The 20308-nt window shown below is 40.3% G+C and overlaps 1 protein-coding gene across 2 annotated transcripts in view; it reads left to right on the forward strand.

Annotated features, from left to right (window-relative positions):
- The window catches only part of MAP3K1 (mitogen-activated protein kinase kinase kinase 1), a 95616-nt gene that overhangs the window by 60875 nt on the left and 14433 nt on the right, over window positions 1-20308 (forward strand). The window contains exons 5-16 of one of the 2 annotated variants that reach the window (XM_073343966.1): window positions 333-449; window positions 1059-1207; window positions 3917-4038; window positions 9561-9642; window positions 9765-9945; window positions 11696-11986; window positions 12467-12588; window positions 15086-15177; window positions 15478-15667; window positions 16046-17324; window positions 17410-17481; window positions 18903-19055. In XM_073343966.1, coding sequence (XP_073200067.1) covers window positions 333-449; window positions 1059-1207; window positions 3917-4038; window positions 9561-9642; window positions 9765-9945; window positions 11696-11986; window positions 12467-12588; window positions 15086-15177; window positions 15478-15667; window positions 16046-17324; window positions 17410-17481; window positions 18903-19055 — 2850 coding nt within the window. The remainder of the gene's footprint in view (window positions 1-332; window positions 450-1058; window positions 1208-3916; window positions 4039-9560; window positions 9643-9764; window positions 9946-11695; window positions 11987-12466; window positions 12589-15085; window positions 15178-15477; window positions 15668-16045; window positions 17325-17409; window positions 17482-18902; window positions 19056-20308) is intronic. The other variant, XM_073343967.1, reaches the window with a different exon arrangement.

The following is a 20308-nucleotide window of genomic DNA, read 5'->3' on the forward strand; positions in this document are numbered from 1 at the left end:
AGAAGAAAATTTCTTGATTGCCTTCATACTGGGTGATATGAGGATCAGGTGCATAAGATCCTTTGATATGAATGGTAACTACAACCTCTGAGAGGAAAAATGTCAGGAGAAAAGTAGCATAATTTGCTGTTTCCCCTTTCTCTCTTTCTCGATGAAGAACAGAAACATAAATCACATTTCAGAAGTTTAAATTCACTCTACATCCATTCATGGTCTTGTATTTTCACTGTCTGGGCAAAGCACTAGACAGTGTAGGTGCTTAATGAAAAATGTGCACATGTGTAAGTATCAAGCCGCAGTAGGGCCCTAACCTGCTGTACGTTTCTTTGTAGACATGCAGTTGCGGGCGTGGAACATTTTGTATTCATTTGCTGTTTGTCATGCTTCGAGTGTTCCAGTTAGAACCCTCAGACCCAATGCTTTGGAGAAAGACCTTGAAGAACTTTGAGGTAATGAATTCCAGATGTATTTAATAGCAGATGTGAGTACACACACAAAGTTACAGCATTTTTAGAGCATGTTTTTAAAACAACTGAAGACTGTACCAAGTTTTGAAGGAATAGAGTTACAAGTTTTTAATTTAGCCAGTGTTTGAGTATTGGTTTCAAAAACTATGTAAATATTAGAAAAATATCCTTTGCAATAAAAGGAGCAACTGAAAAGTAGAAATCTTTGGTTCAGTGAATATCTATAAAACTTTCTTTTCCACTTACTTCAAATTTGTATTTTCATCAGCATCTGTAGTGTATCATTTATCTGTTGTCTCAATAGTAAATTATTAAGCTGAGCAAGTTTCTGCCACACAATCTTTGTACAAAGTAAAGAAAAATGGAGCTGATGATTTTTATGTAAAGTAGTTTGTTCCTTGCAAGCCATTTTATTCTCAAGACAATAGTGAAATTCCTGCTGTTGCAGCTGCAATTACAATTTAATAATAATAATGTGTTATAAACATAGACAAATATATTTCATTGTCAATATTGAAATCTCAAGAACATCTCTTTGTGTGAGGTATTTATATCATAAATACTACTGTTGGTATCTTTTCCCAATGTTAGGTTGAGAGTTTGTTCCAGAAATATCACAGTAGGCGTAGCTCAAGGATCAAAGCTCCATCTCGTAACACCATCCAGAAGTTTGTCTCACGCATGTCAAATTCTCATACATTGTCATCATCTAGTACTTCTACATCTAGTTCAGAAAACAGGTTAGTATTTTTCTAAAGGAATTAAAAAGCTTTGTTCTGTAGCCTTCCGTCCCCCCCCAATTTTGGAGGTTTAGATACACTTACATTTTATTTTAATCTAATTAAAGCTACTTCCATTTTAAGTCAAATAAAATAATTTTGTGTATGCAAAAAAAAATCAATCAAGTTTACATCAGTCATCTTGATACCAACACGGACATATTGAATTTACAAGACCTATTTGAAAAATGTGTTAGATATTGATGTTTTGCAGAGAATCTATTCCTTTGTTCCTTGTTCAAAGTTAAATTTTTTTTTAAAAAAGTGTGCAGTTATTTTTAAGACTGGAGTACACATTTAGCTCCCAAAACTGACGTGTTTGTGTGTGTGCATGTGTTCATATGCAGCATGCAGGAAAATGTTCACAAATGTAGAAATCTCATTTTTTCCTGTGCAAATAATTTTTGAAAGCAAGCTGTATCACTTAGAAGCAACAGTCATATGCTTATGAACATATGCTTGCAAGTTCCAGGTAAGTATACTCCGTTTGTGTGTGTGTGTATGTATGTATGTAGGGATTTTTGTATTCTTCTTCAATCTGGCTCATTCTGGCACATACCATATTAGAAGCATATTTATGATTTTTCCAATACTTAAGCTTAGTAAAGTTAATGATTCTTTGAAAAGCTGTTTCAAATGTTTATTTTTACTTCAGTGTTTTTGCTTAATGGGTCTTGTAAATTTGTTAGGGGCTAAAATGAATAACATTCATTTTATTAGTCTTATGTTCTTAATTTTTTTAAAATGTTTTCTGTGAATTTATATACTTTGGTTGAATAAAGTAAGGTGGATGCTCCCCAGAGGATGCTTAGAAGAAAACAAAAAATACACTTTCTTACCTTAACATAAAATGGAATCTTATGTTAACAAATCATCTTGGTACATTACTTTAGACGACAGTCTCCATCTGGCAAAATTAATATATTTAGGCATGTTTTCAGTTTGGGATTCTAGATCATGGTTTCCTGTTGCCTTGTGTTTATGCATTTTTCTAACTGTCAGACTATTTCATTGTAAATACATATTTATGTATAAACACACACAGACCTGTTAAATGCCTACAATTGTTTCCCTGAAATTATTCTTCTGACAGATTAATTCCTTTAGTTAGATATATGTTTGGGAAGACTTGTTATAGGAATAACTTAATTAGATAACTTTCTGATTTATTACATTATATTGTTGCATTATTTTTCATTACTGATTATTAGGGTACACCTGAAGAAAACCCACGCAGCTGTTGATGTAGCAAAATATATTGCAATCGTTTTACAGTGAAGCCATTCTGGCATGGTATAATATATATAACAGTCACTGTATTTCCATTTCATTAGAGATAAGCTTACACAGTCTTGATGTTTCTGTTGTACTTCATTTAAATTTATGGTTAACTACTAATTCTTGAAAGTAAAAAGTATAATACAGTTATGACCACACTGAAATTTGTATTTTTAGGATACTGTAGAACTGAACATTTTCACTGTAAATTTACTTCTATGGATTTTCCAGATCTGCAAAAAATCTCAATTATTTAAAAACTTTTTAGAAAATAAAGATGATTGTGTAAGGCACAATGAATGTACAAATAAAACATAAATATATACAATTCTACAGTCATAACTTAATTCACTGCTTCCAGACAAATGTAGGGGTTTTTTTTTTTGTTTGTTTGTTTTTCAAGTTATGTATGTGTATACAATGGCATAATTGATAAGCTGTCTTTTAATCACCTTTGTCCGGCTTGTCCTCGTCCGTCCCTCCACGAACGCAAATCGACGCCACACCATTCCATTTTGTTGCAAGCACGTACTTTCCAGTTCTGTCGTTTAATGGTTATAATTAAAATGTATCTTTGTGTCCATTTGCAAAAATGTGCTATGGATGGGTAAATTTCTGCTGTTTTCATTATACATTGTCAGTGTAATTTTAAATACAGTCATAAACTCTCTGTAGTCTCAGATTATTAGTTTGAAATTAAGATAATTCTTAATGGTAGAAAACAAAAGGAAAGTACATCTAAAATTTAGCTGATAAAAATTTGGTGTTTTGATCTGAATAAAATAGTTCTGATTAGTATGTTGCATATGAGAATGCTATAAATATTTACACCTGCTTGCAGCAAAGATATAGAGCAACTGTATTTATTTTACATTTGCTTTTTGAATTTTACCCATGTTCATAAAATAGTATTTAAGAGCTGCTGTGATGGTCTAAAAAGCAACTTTTGAACACGAGTTGTAGATGAAGTGTGACAAAGAAGAAAGATGTTTTGTTTCAATGTTTAAGTTACTAACAATTCCTTAATCGTTCCGATCATAAATATTGAGTAAACAGCAAAGTAGATTTCTTTAGGACAAGATTTTCAAAATTGTGTCTTTCCCTAAAGTTATGCTCCAAAGTCAATTTTTAGCTGCCTGGCCTGATTTTCTTGAGTGCTGAGTGTCAAATGCCATGCGGATCCCATTGATTGCAACAGAAGCTGCTGAATGCTCAGCACTTCTGAAAATCACGCCACTCACTGAGGCTCCTACCTCTTGGTTTTAGATGTGATATGGTGGTTATAGAGTATTATGACAACTAGCATTGATCATTAATCAATATTTGACTTAATACCTATATTAGAATCTGATCTATGCAATTTTTCATATTGCTAATATCTGTTTTTTATAGTATGAAGGATGAAGAAGAACAGATGTGCCCCATTTGTTTGTTAGGCATGCTGGATGAAGAGAGCCTGACTGTGTGTGAAGATGGCTGCAGGAATAAGTTGCATCATCACTGCATGTCAATTTGTATGTCACTTTTTATTTACAATTTTTGCTGGTGACTTTAAATACATAAACTGTAGTGTAGAATGATACCCATTCTTTGAAATGCAAGTTAATGAAACAAGAATGCATTGAAGCTTAACAGACTTTATATTAAAAGTGTACAGACCTGAAAGATGAATGTGAAGCTCTGTATTTCATTGTGTTGCTTGTGGAGAACTTACTGAAAGTCTATCAACTAGTGGATATTAATGTGGAATATTGTGGTTAATGTAAATGAAGAATGTTGCCTGAGGAGAAGCAGCGCAATTAGTGTGGTTAAAATTTACAGTGTAGTTGTAGCCGTATTGGTCCCAGGATATTAAAAAGACAAGGTGGGTGAGATAATATCTTTTATTGGACCAACTTCTGTTGGTGAAAGAGACAAGCTTTCAAGCTTACATAGAACACTTTTTCAGGTCTGGGAATGGTACTCAAAGTGTCACCGCTAAATATAAGGTGGAACAAATTTGTTAAGCATAAGGAGTTGACAAGTTGCAAGAGACCGTTTAAGGTGAAGTGGGCAGTTAACACCTATACAGTTGTAGGACAAAGGAGACTTAGCGGGTTACAGATTGTTATAATGAGCCATAAATCCAGTATCTTCGAGTCCATGATTTTTAGTGTTCAGAAAAGTTATGAATTTTAGCCCCGAGGCTTGTCTTTTGAAGGAGTTTTCTTGAGGACAAGGACTGAGAGGTCAGATACAGGGTGATTGTTTTGTGAAAAGTGTTTGCCCATGACTGATAGGGTGTTTTTGTCTTTTATCACTTTTCTGTGCGAGTTCATTTAGGAGCATGGTGATTGTCTGGTTTTACCCACATACAGTGGTGGTTGGAGCTTTTCGCGCACAGGATGAGGTAACCATATGTTGTGATAAGCATATGTAGGTGTGTTGGGGGTGGGGTAATTGCTCATCGGACCAGGGTAGATATGGCTGCAAGTTTTGCATCTGTTATGGCTGGATCAGGTATTGCTTTGAGTTGGTGTGTTCTGGTATATGGGGAGCTTGCTTCTGATTATGACTTTGGCAAGGTGGGTGGGGGGTGTTTGAAGGCAGAAGAGGGGGCTCTGGAAAGATTTCCTTCAGGATGTGATCCTCATCGAGTATGGGTTGTGATTGTCTAATGATACACTGTATGGGTTTGGCTTATTACAACAATCTGTAAGCCACTTAACACTCATTTGTCCTATGACTGCGGTCATGTTAACTGCCCACTTCACCTTGAATGGTCTTTTGCAACATATGTTAACTCCTTATGCTTAACAATCTGTTCCATGTTGTATTTAGCTGTGACAATTTGAGTACCATTCCCAGACCTGAGGAAGAGCTCTGTGTAAGCTTGGGCCTTGGCTACACTTGAGAGTTACAGCGCAATAAAGGAACCCCAGGCGCACTAGCTCACGATGCGTCCACACTGGCAAGGCACGTAGACTCTGTAGGCTCTGACTCCACAGCTACAGCGCTGCTGGTACTCCACCTCGGCAAGTGGAATAACGTTTGCTACACCCCCACTGGAGTGCCGTGGCGCCAGTGTGCACGCCCTGGTCCTATAGAGTGGTCTGATTGGCCTCCAGAAGTGTCCAACAATGCCTCTGCTATCCACTCTGGTCGTCATCACTTTGAACTCTACTACCCTGCCCTCAGGTGACCAACCATCAGACCCACCCTTTAAATTCTCTGGGAATTTTGAAAAATCCCTTCCTGTTTGCTCAGCCAGGCATGCTGTCAGCAAATCTTTCCAGGTGACCATGTCTCCACACGCCAGGCGAGCCCCAGTATGGAGCAATAGTGAGTTCCTGGACCTCATCAGTATTTGGGGAGATGAAGCTGTCCAGTCCCAGCTGCGCTCCAGCTGTAGGAATTAGATACCTTTTGGGCAGATATCAAGGGACATGATGGAAAGGGGCCATGACCGGGACACACTGCAGTGCAGGATTAAAGTGAAGGAGCTGCGGAATACCTACCGCAAAGCCTGCAAGGCAAACCGCTGCTCCGGTGCTGCCCTGCTACCTGCTGTTTCTATAAAGAGCTGGACGCGATACTTGGGGGTGATCCTACCTCCACTCCAGGGACCACCATGGACACTTCAGAGCCCAGTGCAACAAGGCAGGAGAAGGAGGAGGAGCAGCAAAGCGGGAGCGAGGGTGCTGAGGAGGAGGAAGTCACCCTGGAATCCCTAGATGCATGCAGCCAGGAGCTGTTCTCAAACCAGTCGCGGCAGCCTGTGCTTGGGGAAGGACAAACATCAGAGGAGGTTCCTGGTAAGCAGCTTTTATTTTGGGAAGGAAGTTATTCATGCAAGCTCTTGGGGTGAGGAGGGTTAGGGCTGCATGCATGCTTAGATGTGGAATAGGGCATTGATGTGCTCTCTCACATCATGGTAATCGGCCTCAGTGAGCTCTTCAAAGGTCTCATCCAGAAGTTGGGCAATGCGCTTGCTCAGGTTTCTCGGGAGAGCCACTATGGTCCTTTTCCCAGTCAGGCTAACTTATCCGCACCACTGTGCCGTGAGGGGCGGGGGGACCATTGCTGCCCACAGACAAGCTGCATATGGGCCAGGGCGGAAGCCGCATTGCAGTAGAAGACCCTCCCTTGTTTCCCAGGACACTCTCAGCAGCGAGATATCTTCCAGGATGAACTCCTGTGGGAAAATGTGGGGAGAGTGTTCAGTATAGGGGCCCCCTACCGCTGTTGGCTCTCCCCAAGGCATAGAAACCCAGAGTACAATACAGCCATGAAACAATTGGTCCCCCTTGACCCTGTGCTTACTCACCATTTTGGGGCTCTCATGGGTTATGTGCGCTTGCTTTGGGATGGGCAAATTATGCTATTGTGTAGACTGCTTGCCCTTAGGTATGGGGAATCATTGCTGTGTTTGGTGTGAACAATGCTGCCTCTGTTAAGTGTTGCATTTTGCCTTTACAGATGCAACCTTGAGATCTCAGCCGTCCATGTTATCACCGGCCGAAAGACTCCAAAAAATCAGAGGCCACATAGAAGCAAGGAAGACATGTTGCATGAAGTAATGCAGCATTCAAGTAATGAAAATCAAAAAGTGCAGGAGTGGTGGGAGAGTGAAAGGAGGGTCCGCCAGCAGAACGCAGATCGCCGGCACCAAAGTACAGAGCGGCTGATAAGCATCATGGAGCGCCAAGTGGACTCGATACAGGCTCTCGTAGCAATGCAAGTGGAGCACTACCATGCCCGCCTGCCCGCCCCTGCAGCCCTTGTCCCAAAACTCTTTCCCTTGTGCCCACATATCACCGCCAACCCACTTTCCCCAACATCCGGGTTCTTACCGCCACCAGCTGCCTGCAACACCTGTAGCTTCAGCATCCAGCCCTCAAAACTATGACCCTTACCCACTGCACTCAACCCCAATCACTATGCATTTTAGCCAGCCTGAAGTGCAGCACTCATTACACAGCACTCCAGACAGGACATATGCAAATCTGTGATTGTACCATTCCCCACCCCCTTGCCCTTTCTGTTTCTCAAACAGTTGTCTCTTTTCAATAAATGATTTTTTTGGCTTTGGAAACGTTCTTTATTATTGCATAAAGTAAAAGATAGCTTAGGAAAGAAACAGGCACTGCAAGTCAGTGTAGCAAACACAGATTCCTAACAACATTGGAACCATTGCACTTCACTCCCGTGCAGGGCACCAGACATTACTGGTGGCTTTCAGCCTCAGATTGCTCCCTCAAGGCATCCCTAATCCTTGCAGCCCCATGCTGGGCCCCTCTAATAGCTCTGCTCTCTGGCTGTTCAGATTCAGCCTCCAGGTGTTGAACCTCCGAGTTCCATGCCTGCGTGAATCTTTCACCCTTCCCTTCACAAATGTTATGGAGGGTACAGCACGCGGATATAACTGCAGGGATGCTGTCATCAGCCAGGTTCAGCTTCCTATACAGAGAGTGCCAGCTGCCCTTTAAACGACCAAAAGCACACTCCACAGTCATTCTGCACCGGCTCAGCCTGTTGTTGAACCGCTCCTTGCTGCTGTGAAGGCTCCCTCTATAGGGTTTCATGAGCCACGGCATTAAAGGGTAAGCGGGATCTCCAAGGATCACAATGGGCATTTCGACTTCCCCTACAGTGATCTTCTGGTCTGGGAAAAAAGTCCCGGCTTGCAGCTTCCTCAACAGGCCAGTGTTCCGAAAGATGTGTGCGTCATGCACCTTTCCAGGCCAGCCTGCGTTAATGTCAGTGAAACGCCCACAGTGATCCACAAGCACCTGGAGAACCATAGAGAAATACCCTTCCAATTAATGTACTCGGAGGCTGGGTGGGTTGGTGCCAGAATTGGAATATGCATCCCATCTATTGCCCTTCTGCAGTTAGGGAAACCCATTTGTGCAAAGCCAGCCACAAAGTCATGCACGTTACCCAGAATCATGGTTCTTCTGAGCAGAATGCGATTAATGGCCCTGCAAACTTGCATCAACACGATTCCAACGGTTGACTTCCCCACTCCAAACTGGTTAGCAACTGATCGGTAGCTGTCTGGAGTTGCCAGCTTCCAGACTGCAATAGCCACCTGCTTCTCCAGCGTCAGGGCAGCTCTCAATCTCATGTCCTTGCATTGCAGGGTGGGGGTGAGCTCCTCTTACAGTCCCATGAAAGTGGCTTTTCTCATCTGAAAGTTCTGCAGCCACTGCTCGTCATCCCAGACTTGCATGACGATGTGATCCCACCACTCTGTGCTTGTTTCCCGAGCCCAAAAGCGGCATTCCATGGTGGCGAGCATGTCCGTGAATGCCTCAAGCGAACTTGTGTCATATGGGTTACTTGAGTCGATGTCGTCGTCGGAGCCCTCACTGTCACTTTGGATCATAAGGAATAACTTGAGTCTTGCCAGCATGTCACGTTTGGCAGTTATCAGCATACTCCTCAGCAGTTCAGGCTCCATTCCCACAGACCAAAAGGGAAGACAGAGCGCACAGTACAAAAAACGTTGAAAGATGGCGCCAAATGTGGACAGAAGCAAAGGGAATGCTGGGATTCGAACCAATGCATCACAGGGCGTTGGGACAGGACCTAGAATTCCCCGCACTCCCCGCCCCCTTCCTATAAGCCACAGTGCCAGAATGGGAAGAGGTGCTCTTTGGGATAGCTGCCCATAATGCACCGCTCCCAATGCCGCTGCAAGTGCCGCAAATGTGGCCACGCCACTGTGCTTGCAGCTGTCAGTATGGACAGACTGCAGCGCTTTCCCTACTGCGCTTTACAAAGGTGGGTTTAACTCACAGCGCTCTACATCTGCAGGTGTAGCCATGCCCTTGAAAGCTTGTCTCTTTCACCAACAGAAGTTGGTCCAATATTCAGACAGCTGAATTCGGAACTACATTTATCCTTATCAGGAAAAGGATATATTCTAATTTAAAGTAAAATTTACTATTTAAATATTGTTGATTTTTATAACCATACATTTGTTTCTACATTCCCATAAGTCTATAATATACTTTAGGCATCATGTTGTTTTGTGATTACTGCATTTCAGGGGCAGAAGAATGTAGAAGAAACAGAGAGCCACTTATATGCCCTCTTTGTAGATCTAAGTGGCGATCTCATGATTTCTATAGGTAAGCATTCAGTTTTCTGAACAGATTGAATCTCTCATTTCTGGATCTGTAGTTAAAGTATCGAGCTTTAAAGTGTGTAAATGTTTAATTTTCATCCACATTAAATATTTGTTTACTTGTAGTCATGAATTGCCAAGCCCTGTGGATTCTCCTTCAGTTCTCAGAGTGGTTCAACAGCAGAATCAGCAGCAGCCTACAGGTGGATCGCAAAGGAGAACACAAGATAATAATTTTAACCTTACTCATTATGGGGTTCAGCAGATCCCTTCCACCTATAAAGATTTAGCTGAGCCATGGATTCAGGTAACGGTTTAACTTATAAAGTGAACTTATAAATTATAACTTATAAATTAAAACAATTTGTCACTTTGAGGTGGGATTTTCCCTGTTTTTTTAAGGTAAGGTCATCCCAGTAGCTGCCTGTGTAAAACTACTTGTGCCAGGTCTTGTTTCTTCCTCCAAAGAAGCCACTGTTATTGTGCATATTGGCCAGCAAGCAGATGCTTTGGAAATGTATTACCCCTCGTTTGATTTTAATGCAAGCTCAACAACGGAGCTCTGTTCTTCCTGTTCCAAATTCTTTCAAAGCTCCATTTTGTTATGCACCTCCTGCTTGCTCATTTTTTAAATATAATATGAGAAATCACCTGATAATGGCTACAAGCATCCATACAGCAAAAAGTGAGTTCCTGCATAATTCTGTTGAGTCTATCTGAAAAAATACCACAGGCTACCCAAGAATACTAAGAAAAGTATGACAGAGGTCTTATGCTCATGCAATGAAAATAATATGAAAAAGATGAAAAAATTCTGAAGTGCACTCATTATAAACTTGAAATATATGGGTGTTTGGAGTTCTTGACACAATCCTAAAGCACATTGTGGTACTCCAAAAATTATTCTGAACCACATTGGCTTCATAGTTGGTTGATTGTGTTTAAAAAATAAATAAATAAAAATCAGGAAACTTTTTCCATCCCCAGTCTTGATTTTCCTTTGGGATTTTTCAGGTTGGAGTAGATCACCCTGTTCAGTGAAAGAGTTGGTGTTTTTGGTCCTAATTCCTAGTGGACCCGTGTCACATCACAAACATAATGAGCGCTAATAGACACTCTTGTTGGTAACAATAACTGAGATGCCAAGTACTGAATGCCATGGAAGATGAACTACTCCCTTACCGCTAAAGAGGGGACCGTCTGAACCTGGATAGGGCACTTTAGGAAGGCTGTGTGTGGGAACTTCCAGTGCACAGGCACCAACTTTCCTTGGCACTGGTGGGTGCTCGGGCCCCCCCGGCCCCACCCCCCCCGCCCCATTGGACCCCTTCTCAAATCCCAGCCCTGCCTCTTCCCTGAGTGTGCTGCATTCCTCCTTTCCCCCTCCCTCCCAGCACTTGCCGCACAAAACAGCTGTTTCGTGTTGCAAGCGCTGTGAGGGATGTGGGAGAAGCAGGACACAGCAGCACTCTCAGGGGAGAGGTGGAGCGGAGGTGACCTGGGAGGGCGGGAGGCGGGGCGGGGAGAGGCCAGTGAGTGCAAAGCACCCACCAATTTTTCCCCGTGGGTGCTCCAGCCCTGGAGCATCCACGGAGCCAGCGTCTGTGTTCCAGTGCCCCTGTCTGTACCTATTCTGTGGACAGATGGTTTTTGTCAGCAGAGCTACCAGTCTGACTTTTCATGCCAAAAGGATTTTCCTACTGAATACAGGAAGGAAGCCAAGGGAACTAGTCCCTGTAAAGCTCACTGGCAGTTTGTAATTGGCTTCAGAATTGTAATGAATTTTTAAAAAAATGTTTTGGGGAAGATGATAATTTTCAAAAATATAGCTAAGTCTTTGAAGGATCTCTGCATTACCATTCATAGTATTTCATTTTATATGACAGGCTGCATATTTAAAACTGATACTGCTGGTATATTTTCTGTCATAAAAGATTAAGACAAGATTTTCCCTTTAAACCTTTTTTGACATTTCCTGAAATACAGTACTTAAATACTTAAGCTTGAAATGTTGTGTTTTGCAACCAAGTCAAATGGAATATGTTCAATTTTATTAGGTATTTGGAATGGAGTTAGTTGGCTGCTTGTTTTCTCGAAACTGGAATATACGGGAGATGGCACTTAGACGTCTTTCCCATGATGTTAGTGGTGCTCTGTTACTGGCTAATGGTGAAAGCACTGGAAATTCTGGAAGCAGCAGTGGAAACAATACAAGTGCTGGAGCTCTGGGAGCAGCTAGTGGATCATCTCAGACCGGTATCTCAGGAGACGTTGTCGTGGAATCCTGCTGCAGTGTGCTGTCCATGGTCTGTGCTGACCCTGTCTACAAAGTATATGTTGCTGCTTTAGTAAGTAGTTGTTTACTTACCATATTTTGACATTTTTGTGAAGTAGCTTGGAGAATGATTTTTAGAATGACTAGGCACACTCAACTCCCAGAAAAGTCAGTGGGAATTGTGGGAGCTCATCACAGCTGAAAGTCAGACCCTATTTAGCTCTTAAGCATTGTCTGAGAAGGGAATAGATGAGATCTTTAGCAGACGTAAATTGGCATGGCTTCCCTGACTTCACCAGCTGAGGCTCTGGCCAAATATTTTCAGATGCCTGGTACAGTGAGTTAGGGTATTGATCATGCTTACAATGTTCATGCAAACAGATTTCAGATTGAGTAATTCTAACACTAAGTGTATACAATAGTAAGGTATTAACCCTTTGTCAAACTGATAAGCACTCAGTTTCATGTCCATTATATAAACCTATTTAAAAACATTTTTATAATGAGCTGAAGTGTAGTTGACCTGACTTCATATTTTTTTTCCCTTTCTTAGAAAACATTAAGAGCCATGCTGGTTTATACTCCTTGTCATACTTTGGCAGAAAGGACAAAACTACAGCGACTTCTCAAGCCAGTTGTAGAGACTATATTAGTTAAATGTGCAGATGCCAACAGGTATGGTGGTTGATTCAAGAGGTCTTCAATAATCTCTTAAAACTGCTTCTACGTGAAATGGAAGTTCTGAATGTAGAGAGTATGCAGACTCTTGGTGGCTATAGATTAAGATGTGTGGATCACAAGTAGGGCTATAAATATATGTTGTTATACATCATGGAAGTCTTTGGAGACATTATTTTGTAGTAATCAAATTACCTTGACAGAGCTCTAGGTGTGTTTTGGAGGCACCTCATAATATTTTTTCAGTATGTGCAATAGTTAACTAATGCAGCGTTCTTTTTTTATTGACTTTATGGGGCCTATCTCTTCTTTCTCAACAAATGTTGACTTGAAATGCTATGTACGTTATCACCAGCCTCCTTTATCCTCTTGGTTATCTTGTATTGCCCTGACCTAGTGCTTGGGATTCCCATTGAGTCTCTTTTATCAGTCTGGTTCTTAATATTCTTCCAGTATTATTCCTCTCTATTTACTCCTCTGTAGTATTATGCACCATTCTTTCAGGACTCAGTATTGTAATAATTCTAGATTTTGGCCTCAGGAGCATGGACTGTTTTATCTGTTTGTACAGTGTATAGTAAAGTTGGGAACTGGTTCTTGATTGGGACCTCCAGGCATTGCTGTAATACAAAATAACTAGGGCTGTCAAGCGATTAAAAAAATTAATTGTGCCATTAATCGCGCTGTTAAACAATAATAGATTACCATTTATTTTTGGATATTTTCTACATTTTCAAATATATGGATTTCAGTTACAACACAGAATACAAAGTGTACAGTGCTTACTTTATATTTATTTTTAATTACAAATATTTGCACTGTAAAAAACAAAATAAATGGTATTTTCAGTTCACGTAATATAAGTACTGTAATGCAGTCTCTTTATCCTGAAAGTTAAACTTACAAATGTCAAATTATGTACAAAAAAATAATTGCATTCAAAAATAAAACAATGTAAAACTTAGGGCCTACAAGTTGACTCAGTCCTACTTCAGCCAATCGCTCAGATAAACAAGTTTGGTTACATTTGCAGGAGATAATGCTGCCCACTTTTTGTTTACAATGTCACCGGAAAGTGAGAACAGGTATTCGCATGGTACTGTTGTAACTGGCGTCACAAGATATTTACGTGCCAGATGCGCTAAATATTCATATGTCCCTTCATGCTTCAACCACCATTCCAGAGGATATGCATCCATGCTGATGTCAGGCTCTGTTCGATAACAATCCAAAGCAGAGTGGACCAATGCATGTTCATTTTCATCCATCTGAGTCAGATGCCACCAGCAGAAGGTTGATTTTCTTTTTTGGTGGTTCGGGTTCTGTAGTTTCTGCCTCTGAGTGTTGCTCTTTTAAGATTTCTGAACGCATGCTCCACATGTAGTCCCTCTCAGATTTTGGACGGCACTTCAGATTCTTAAACCTTGGGTCGAGTGCTGTAGCTGTTGTTAGAAATCTCACACTGGTACCTTCTTTGCATTTTGTCAAATTTACAGTGACAGTGTTCGTAAATCAAACAACATGTGCTGGGTCATCATCCGGGACTGCTATAACATGAAATATATGGCAGAATGTGGGTAAAACAGAGCAGGGGACATACAATTCTCCCACAAGGAGTTCAGTCACAAATTTAATGAACGCGCTGTTTTTTTTTTAATGAACATCATCAACATGGAAGCATGTCCTCCAGAATGGTGGCTGAAGCATGAAGGGGCATACGAATGTGTAGCATATCTGGCACGTAAATATCTTGCAACGCCAGCTACAAAAGTGCCATGTGAATGCCTGTTCTCACTTTCAGGTGATATTGTAAATAAGAAGCAGGCAGCAGTATCTCACATAAATGTAAACAAACTTGTTAGCCTTAGCAATTGGCTGAACAAGAAATAGGACTGAGTGGACGTGTAGGCTCTAAAGTTTTATATTGTTTTATTTTTTAGTGCAATTATGTAACAAAAAAATCTACATTTGTAAGTTACACTTTCACGATAGAGATTGCACTACAGTACTTTTATGAGGTGAATTGAAAAATACTGTTCTCTTGATTACAAATATTTACACTGTAGAAATGATCAAAAATAATATAAAGTGAGCACTGTACACTTCCTAGATTTGGCCACTCATGTAGGTGGGTGAGGTTGTATAAGATTGTCTTTTCTACACTAAAAGGATTCTCTCAAGAAGACATAAAAGTGCAGAAACTGTTAGATTTTAATGATGAAGGCAAGAGAATGGCTGGTATTAGATTTTACAGTAGATTTTTTTAGGCAATGCATGATTCTAGGTGAACAATGCCAAAACATTTTTAAGATATAGAGGAAGAAAATGATGTGAAATCAGTCAGAATAATTGGAGTGTATCATAACTCATTAATAAAGAATATCAAATAATTTCCAGTCTATTGATATATCAGTTCCAGAAATGTTAATGATGAAAATGTTGTTCATTAAAAATATAAGATGTGGGATTTACTTTTGGTTTTCATTTCACATAGCCGCACAAGTCAACTTTCAGTTTCAACGCTGTTGGAGATGTGTAAAGGCCAAGCAGGAGAGCTGGCAGTTGGTAGAGAAATACTTAAATCTGGTAATAACAGCTTTATTATACATAAGCAATTATCATCATGTTTTGTCTGTAAGCAAACATCATGAATCATTTTAACTATATTGAAGAACGTATCAAAAGCCAGTATTGCAAAGGGAACTGTGTTGCTTTGAGAACTTTCTACTTTTTATTCAATTTTCTGACAAATTGGTTCTGTTTCTATGTACTTTATAACCATGCTGTCTTTACCTTTCAATAAGCTAGGTTTTGATCTGCCAGAATTTCATAGAATCTCGGTTGGGCATAGGTTTAACTCTGATCTTATAAATTATTTTTTCATAGGGTCCATTGGTATTGGTGGTGTTGATTACATCTTAAATTGTATTCTTGGAACCCAGACTGAATCGAACAACTGGCAAGCCCTACTTGGACGCCTTTGTCTTATAGACAGACTTTTATTGGAATTCCCTGATGAATTTTATCCTCACATTGTCAGTGGGGAGGTTTTACAGGCTGACACTGTAGTAGACAGGTACTTCTTAATTATTTCATTTCTTCTTCTCTGTAACTGAATTGTTGGCCAGGTCTTCAAAAATGGCTGCCTAAGTTATCCAAGGTAAAGGTTGACTTTAGCATACACAAATGACTACAGAAGTTCTTCATGCACAATTTAGACAGCTAATTGCCAGCTTTGAAAATTTGCCTTTCCTACTAAAAACATATACTGAAACACTCATAGGTAATTAATATTTTAGCTGTCAATGTACTGATCTATTGTTGATATGTATTGTGTAGATTGCTTCTATAATAGTAATTAGTACATATGAGCTTTAACAGTATTATTTATATTTTATAATATATATAAAAAATACACACACATATATAATATAATTTATGTATTTATTTTTAGGTATAAGAAGCTGCTGTCCCTCTTGAATTTTGCCTTGCAGTCAATTGATAATTCCCACTCAATGGTGGGTAAATTGTCCCGGAGGGTATTTTTGAGTGCTGCAAGAATGGTTGCAAGAGTACCCCATGTGTTCCTAAAACTATTAGAAATGTTGAGTGTGACCAGCTCAACTCATTACACAAGGATGCGTCGACGATTGTTGGCAATAGCAGATGAAATGGAGATTGCAGAAGCCATCCAGCTAGGCATGGAAGGGGTACATTCTGTGGAATGCAGATGTGATGACTTTATGCAGCTATCTGCCCCAGATAATTCTCCAGAAACAACACAAAGTAATTCTCCTAACAATACTGTCCAGTTATCAGGGAAAAATGGAAGAGGATTGGGTGATAAAAAATTGAGTGCTGGTCCAGAGGACATTTCTGAGACACTGGCTGGCATTTCTTTAGGACTTCCTGTTTCATTAGTAACCACTGAGCAACCAAAGCCAGCCATTCAAACAAAAGGCAGACCCCATAGTCAGTGTTTGAACTTTTCTCCCTCATCCAGTCATTCCCAGTCATTATTCCCAATACTGCCTTCTCCCTCAACCCCGTCTGTACCAGTTGGCCCTGTAATAGATATGTCTAAAATCAGACCTCAGGGATTCATTCCCTGCAAAATACCCTCAGCTTCTCCTCAAACACAACGGAAACTTTCTCTACACATTGAAAGAAACTGTTTTGAAAATAAAGAACCAGAGAAACTTTCCCCAGTTTTTACCCAGGCCAGGGCTATGCCATCCAGTCATATACACAGGCCAAAGCCATCTCGACCTACTCCAGGTGATGTGAGCAGGCAAGGAGAAGCCTCAAAAACCAATATGACACTTGATCTGAATGATATTTTACAGTGTGACAGCAGTAGCAGTTGTAGTAATGCAGTTATACCAAGTGAAGAGACCGTGTTCACACCAGTAGAGGAGAAGACTAGTCAACTGGATGTCAATGCAGAGCTCAATTCCAGTATTGAGGACTTACTTGAGGCCTCTATGCCTACAAGCGATGGCACGGTTACATTCAAGTCGGAAGTTGCGGTTCTTTCTCCTGAACGGGTGGAAAACGATGACACTTACAAAGATGATGTAAATCATAATCAAAAATGCAAGGAAAAGATGGAAGCCGAAGAAGAGGAGGCTTTAGCTATTGCCATGGCAATGTCAGCGTCTCAAGATGCCCTACCAATAGTTCCCCAACTACAGGTTGAAAATGGGGAAGATATAATAATTATTCAGCAGGATGTGAGTATACTGTGGTTGGGTGTGGGGGAGGGGTTGTTTCAGTTCACTGCCATTATTTAATGAACATCTAGTGTGTTCTCAACAGTGCACAGACATAAGGAGGACACAGTTCCTAGGAATTCAAATCAAATACAGATACAGACAAGCAGCTGCCAGTGTGAGTTTGAAGTACTGATAGAATCTTGTGGAGGTCATTGTTCAAATGTTTTAATAAGGTTTTTTGGAGGAAAGACATAATCTGCTGCACCAAGGAGATTTCCAGGCATAAGGTGACAGAAGAAAGTTTGAAGACAAGAGTGGGAGAAGGGTACAAAGCAATTAGAGGAGAACAAAGGGAAAGAAAGGTAGAGTAAGCAGAAGTGAGAACAGAGATTTAAGGAGGAACAGAGTTGTGCCAGGTATTTGACAATGAGATTGAACTTGATGCAGAAGTTGAGGGGGGAATTCAGTGACACAAGCAGGCAGCAGGAGTGAAAAAGAATTTTAACAGCAGTATATGTGGGGAGAGGAGCTAGGTGAGATATACGGAGGGCAGAGTTGAGAAGAATACTTACGCAATTACTCAAGCAATAGATAAGAGCTTTAGAAATAGGAATGGAGGGGAAAAGCATATTTTAATAGATATTTTAAAGGAAGAGCTGACATGATTTGATGAGAGCCTATATATGGAAAGGAAAAGAGGAGTTTAACACGGTTCTGAAGCCTTAGCGGCAGGGATAATTGAATTGTTGGAGGTGACAAAGGGGTGAGGGGTTGAATGGGAATTGGTGACACATCCAGTATAAAATGTCAGAGATATACGTATGCCAGAAATCCAGTATAAGATGTCAGAAATACAAAATGAGCAGAGGTTAGGGTAGAGAGGTAGATTTAGGTCTCCTCAAGTTAATTGAAACTTTGAGAGCAGGTGAGGTCAGATAAAGATTAAAATATAGAGGGAAAGATCACTTCCACTTTCTGTGCCCCTGTTTTCCCTCCTACTCTGTCTTGTATATTTAGATTGTAAGGTCTTTGGGGCAGGAACTCTTACTCTGTGGATGCCATTATGCCAGGTTCCATACCAACAATCTCAAATGGTGCTTCTAAGTGCTATGTAATAATAATGAGAGAAGAGTAGTGTATGAATTTGAGCATTTCAGGCCCTTTCTCTCAGCTTGTGTCTAAATTTAAGATGCATTTTATTAAACACCGAATTGGTTTGAAAACAAATTAATATTTAAAAATACATAATTTAAGTTGCTTTTCAAAAAGACTCTTACTGGAATATACTGGAATTGGTTCTTGCAGTTTGTAGTGTTATAGTCAGCTACCATCTTTGTATAAGCTAACTAGTTTTCTGAATACTTAAGAATGTGTTTTTTCTATTTGCTGTTGAGAGATTCTATTCCTAAACAAGGGCCATTCCCATGTTTAGCATTAGTAATCCCATGGTTTAGTGATCTCAAGCTTAAGGCTGATTTTAGGAAAATGCATCGACTGACAAAGGATCAGACTGTTGTCCCTAATTAACTTTAAAAGTCGTAGTTTTCATATAGGCACTTGAAGTTTTTAGATAGTTAATCTTAATTCAATTTGCAGACACCGGAAACACTGCCTGGACATACCAAAGCAAAACACCATTACAGAGAAGATGCGGAATGGCTCAAAGGTCAGCAAATAGGCCTTGGAGCATTTTCATCCTGTTATCAAGCTCAAGATGTAGGAACTGGGACATTAATGGCGGTGAAACAGGTATATGCTCTACTTCAGTGAGTATTTTCTAGAAGTTTAATGACTGAATAAACAGAGGGAAAGAAATTGAATAAAGATGTATTTACTTGTAATAATGTTTGCCGTTTGACATTCTCTGCAGATCCACAATGCCCTGCATTGTGAGCCATTGCTTGCTCTTCTGTTGCTTTGTTCTAGAATCCTGAAAATTAAAAGTTGCCCACGTTTCCAAATCCTCCCTATCTTTGGGTGTGGTCACAGAACCCACCCCTTTCTCTGTATGGTGTGAGTGTTACATTTAGATGGGTTCTTCCACTCTTAAAAGAAAAATTAATAGTTTGAATTTATATAGCTCTTTTCTTCTGTAGATCTTTAAATACTTTTGTGCCTCTACCAAGTTCACTCAGCAAGTCAGTGACAGAATTGAGAGTGGAACCCAGATCTCGACTCCCCATCCGGGCCGTATTCACTGGATAGTTGTTTAGTATAATTGTTGAACTATTCTTTCTCTAGCAGTTAGGATTTTGCCCATAAAGTGGAGAAGATGATCTTGTTTAAGAGTACCCCACAGAGTTATCTGGGTTGGACCAGCATCCTCAATATGGAAAATGCTTGGATGACAGTCTGCATGAGAGAGGAGCCACAAATGCAAGAGCTCCTTTATAGAGAAGGATTTAGGATCTGCTTGACCTCAGCAGAGATCATCTGCTTAAGGTGTTTCAGGTCTGCGAGACTTCAAAGTCTGGGTGTCGAGCTTGATATGAAGGTGGTTAGGTGGTGTTTAGTGGTCTGTGATATACGGAAGGTCAGACAAGATGATCTGGTCATCCCTTTTGGCCATAAACTCTGACTCTTAAGTTCTGAGATCAGTCAGAGAATAATATAAGACATACAGGTTCAAGGACTTTCAAATCTTCAGATCCAGTGTCCTCAGATCTGTCTCTTCTGAGTGGATGTCAGGTCTGTGAAGAGCTCTAAGTGCACTCTTCTTAGAAAACAAAGAGGAAGCAAAGTCTTAGGGAGACTTCCTTGCAAGATACTGTCCTTTCAAATCTAGTAAGGATTGAGAACCGAGGATCAGTTTCAGTTATGTCCCAGCACGTGTGGCCTACTCTGATTCCAGAGTGTCCTAGGGCAATAGAGCCTCTCCATGGATCTGAAATAGCAGGTTACTTTTACTGCAGCAGTCAGGAATTAAATACTAGCATAGTCTTCAGAGCCTTAAGCCCTCCCTCCCTCCTACTTCTTCAGAGATTAAAAAGATGTTTCTGGAA

The sequence above is a fragment of the Lepidochelys kempii genome, chromosome 5, assembly GCF_965140265.1.
Source record: "Lepidochelys kempii isolate rLepKem1 chromosome 5, rLepKem1.hap2, whole genome shotgun sequence".
Taxonomy (NCBI): domain Eukaryota; kingdom Metazoa; phylum Chordata; order Testudines; family Cheloniidae; genus Lepidochelys; species Lepidochelys kempii.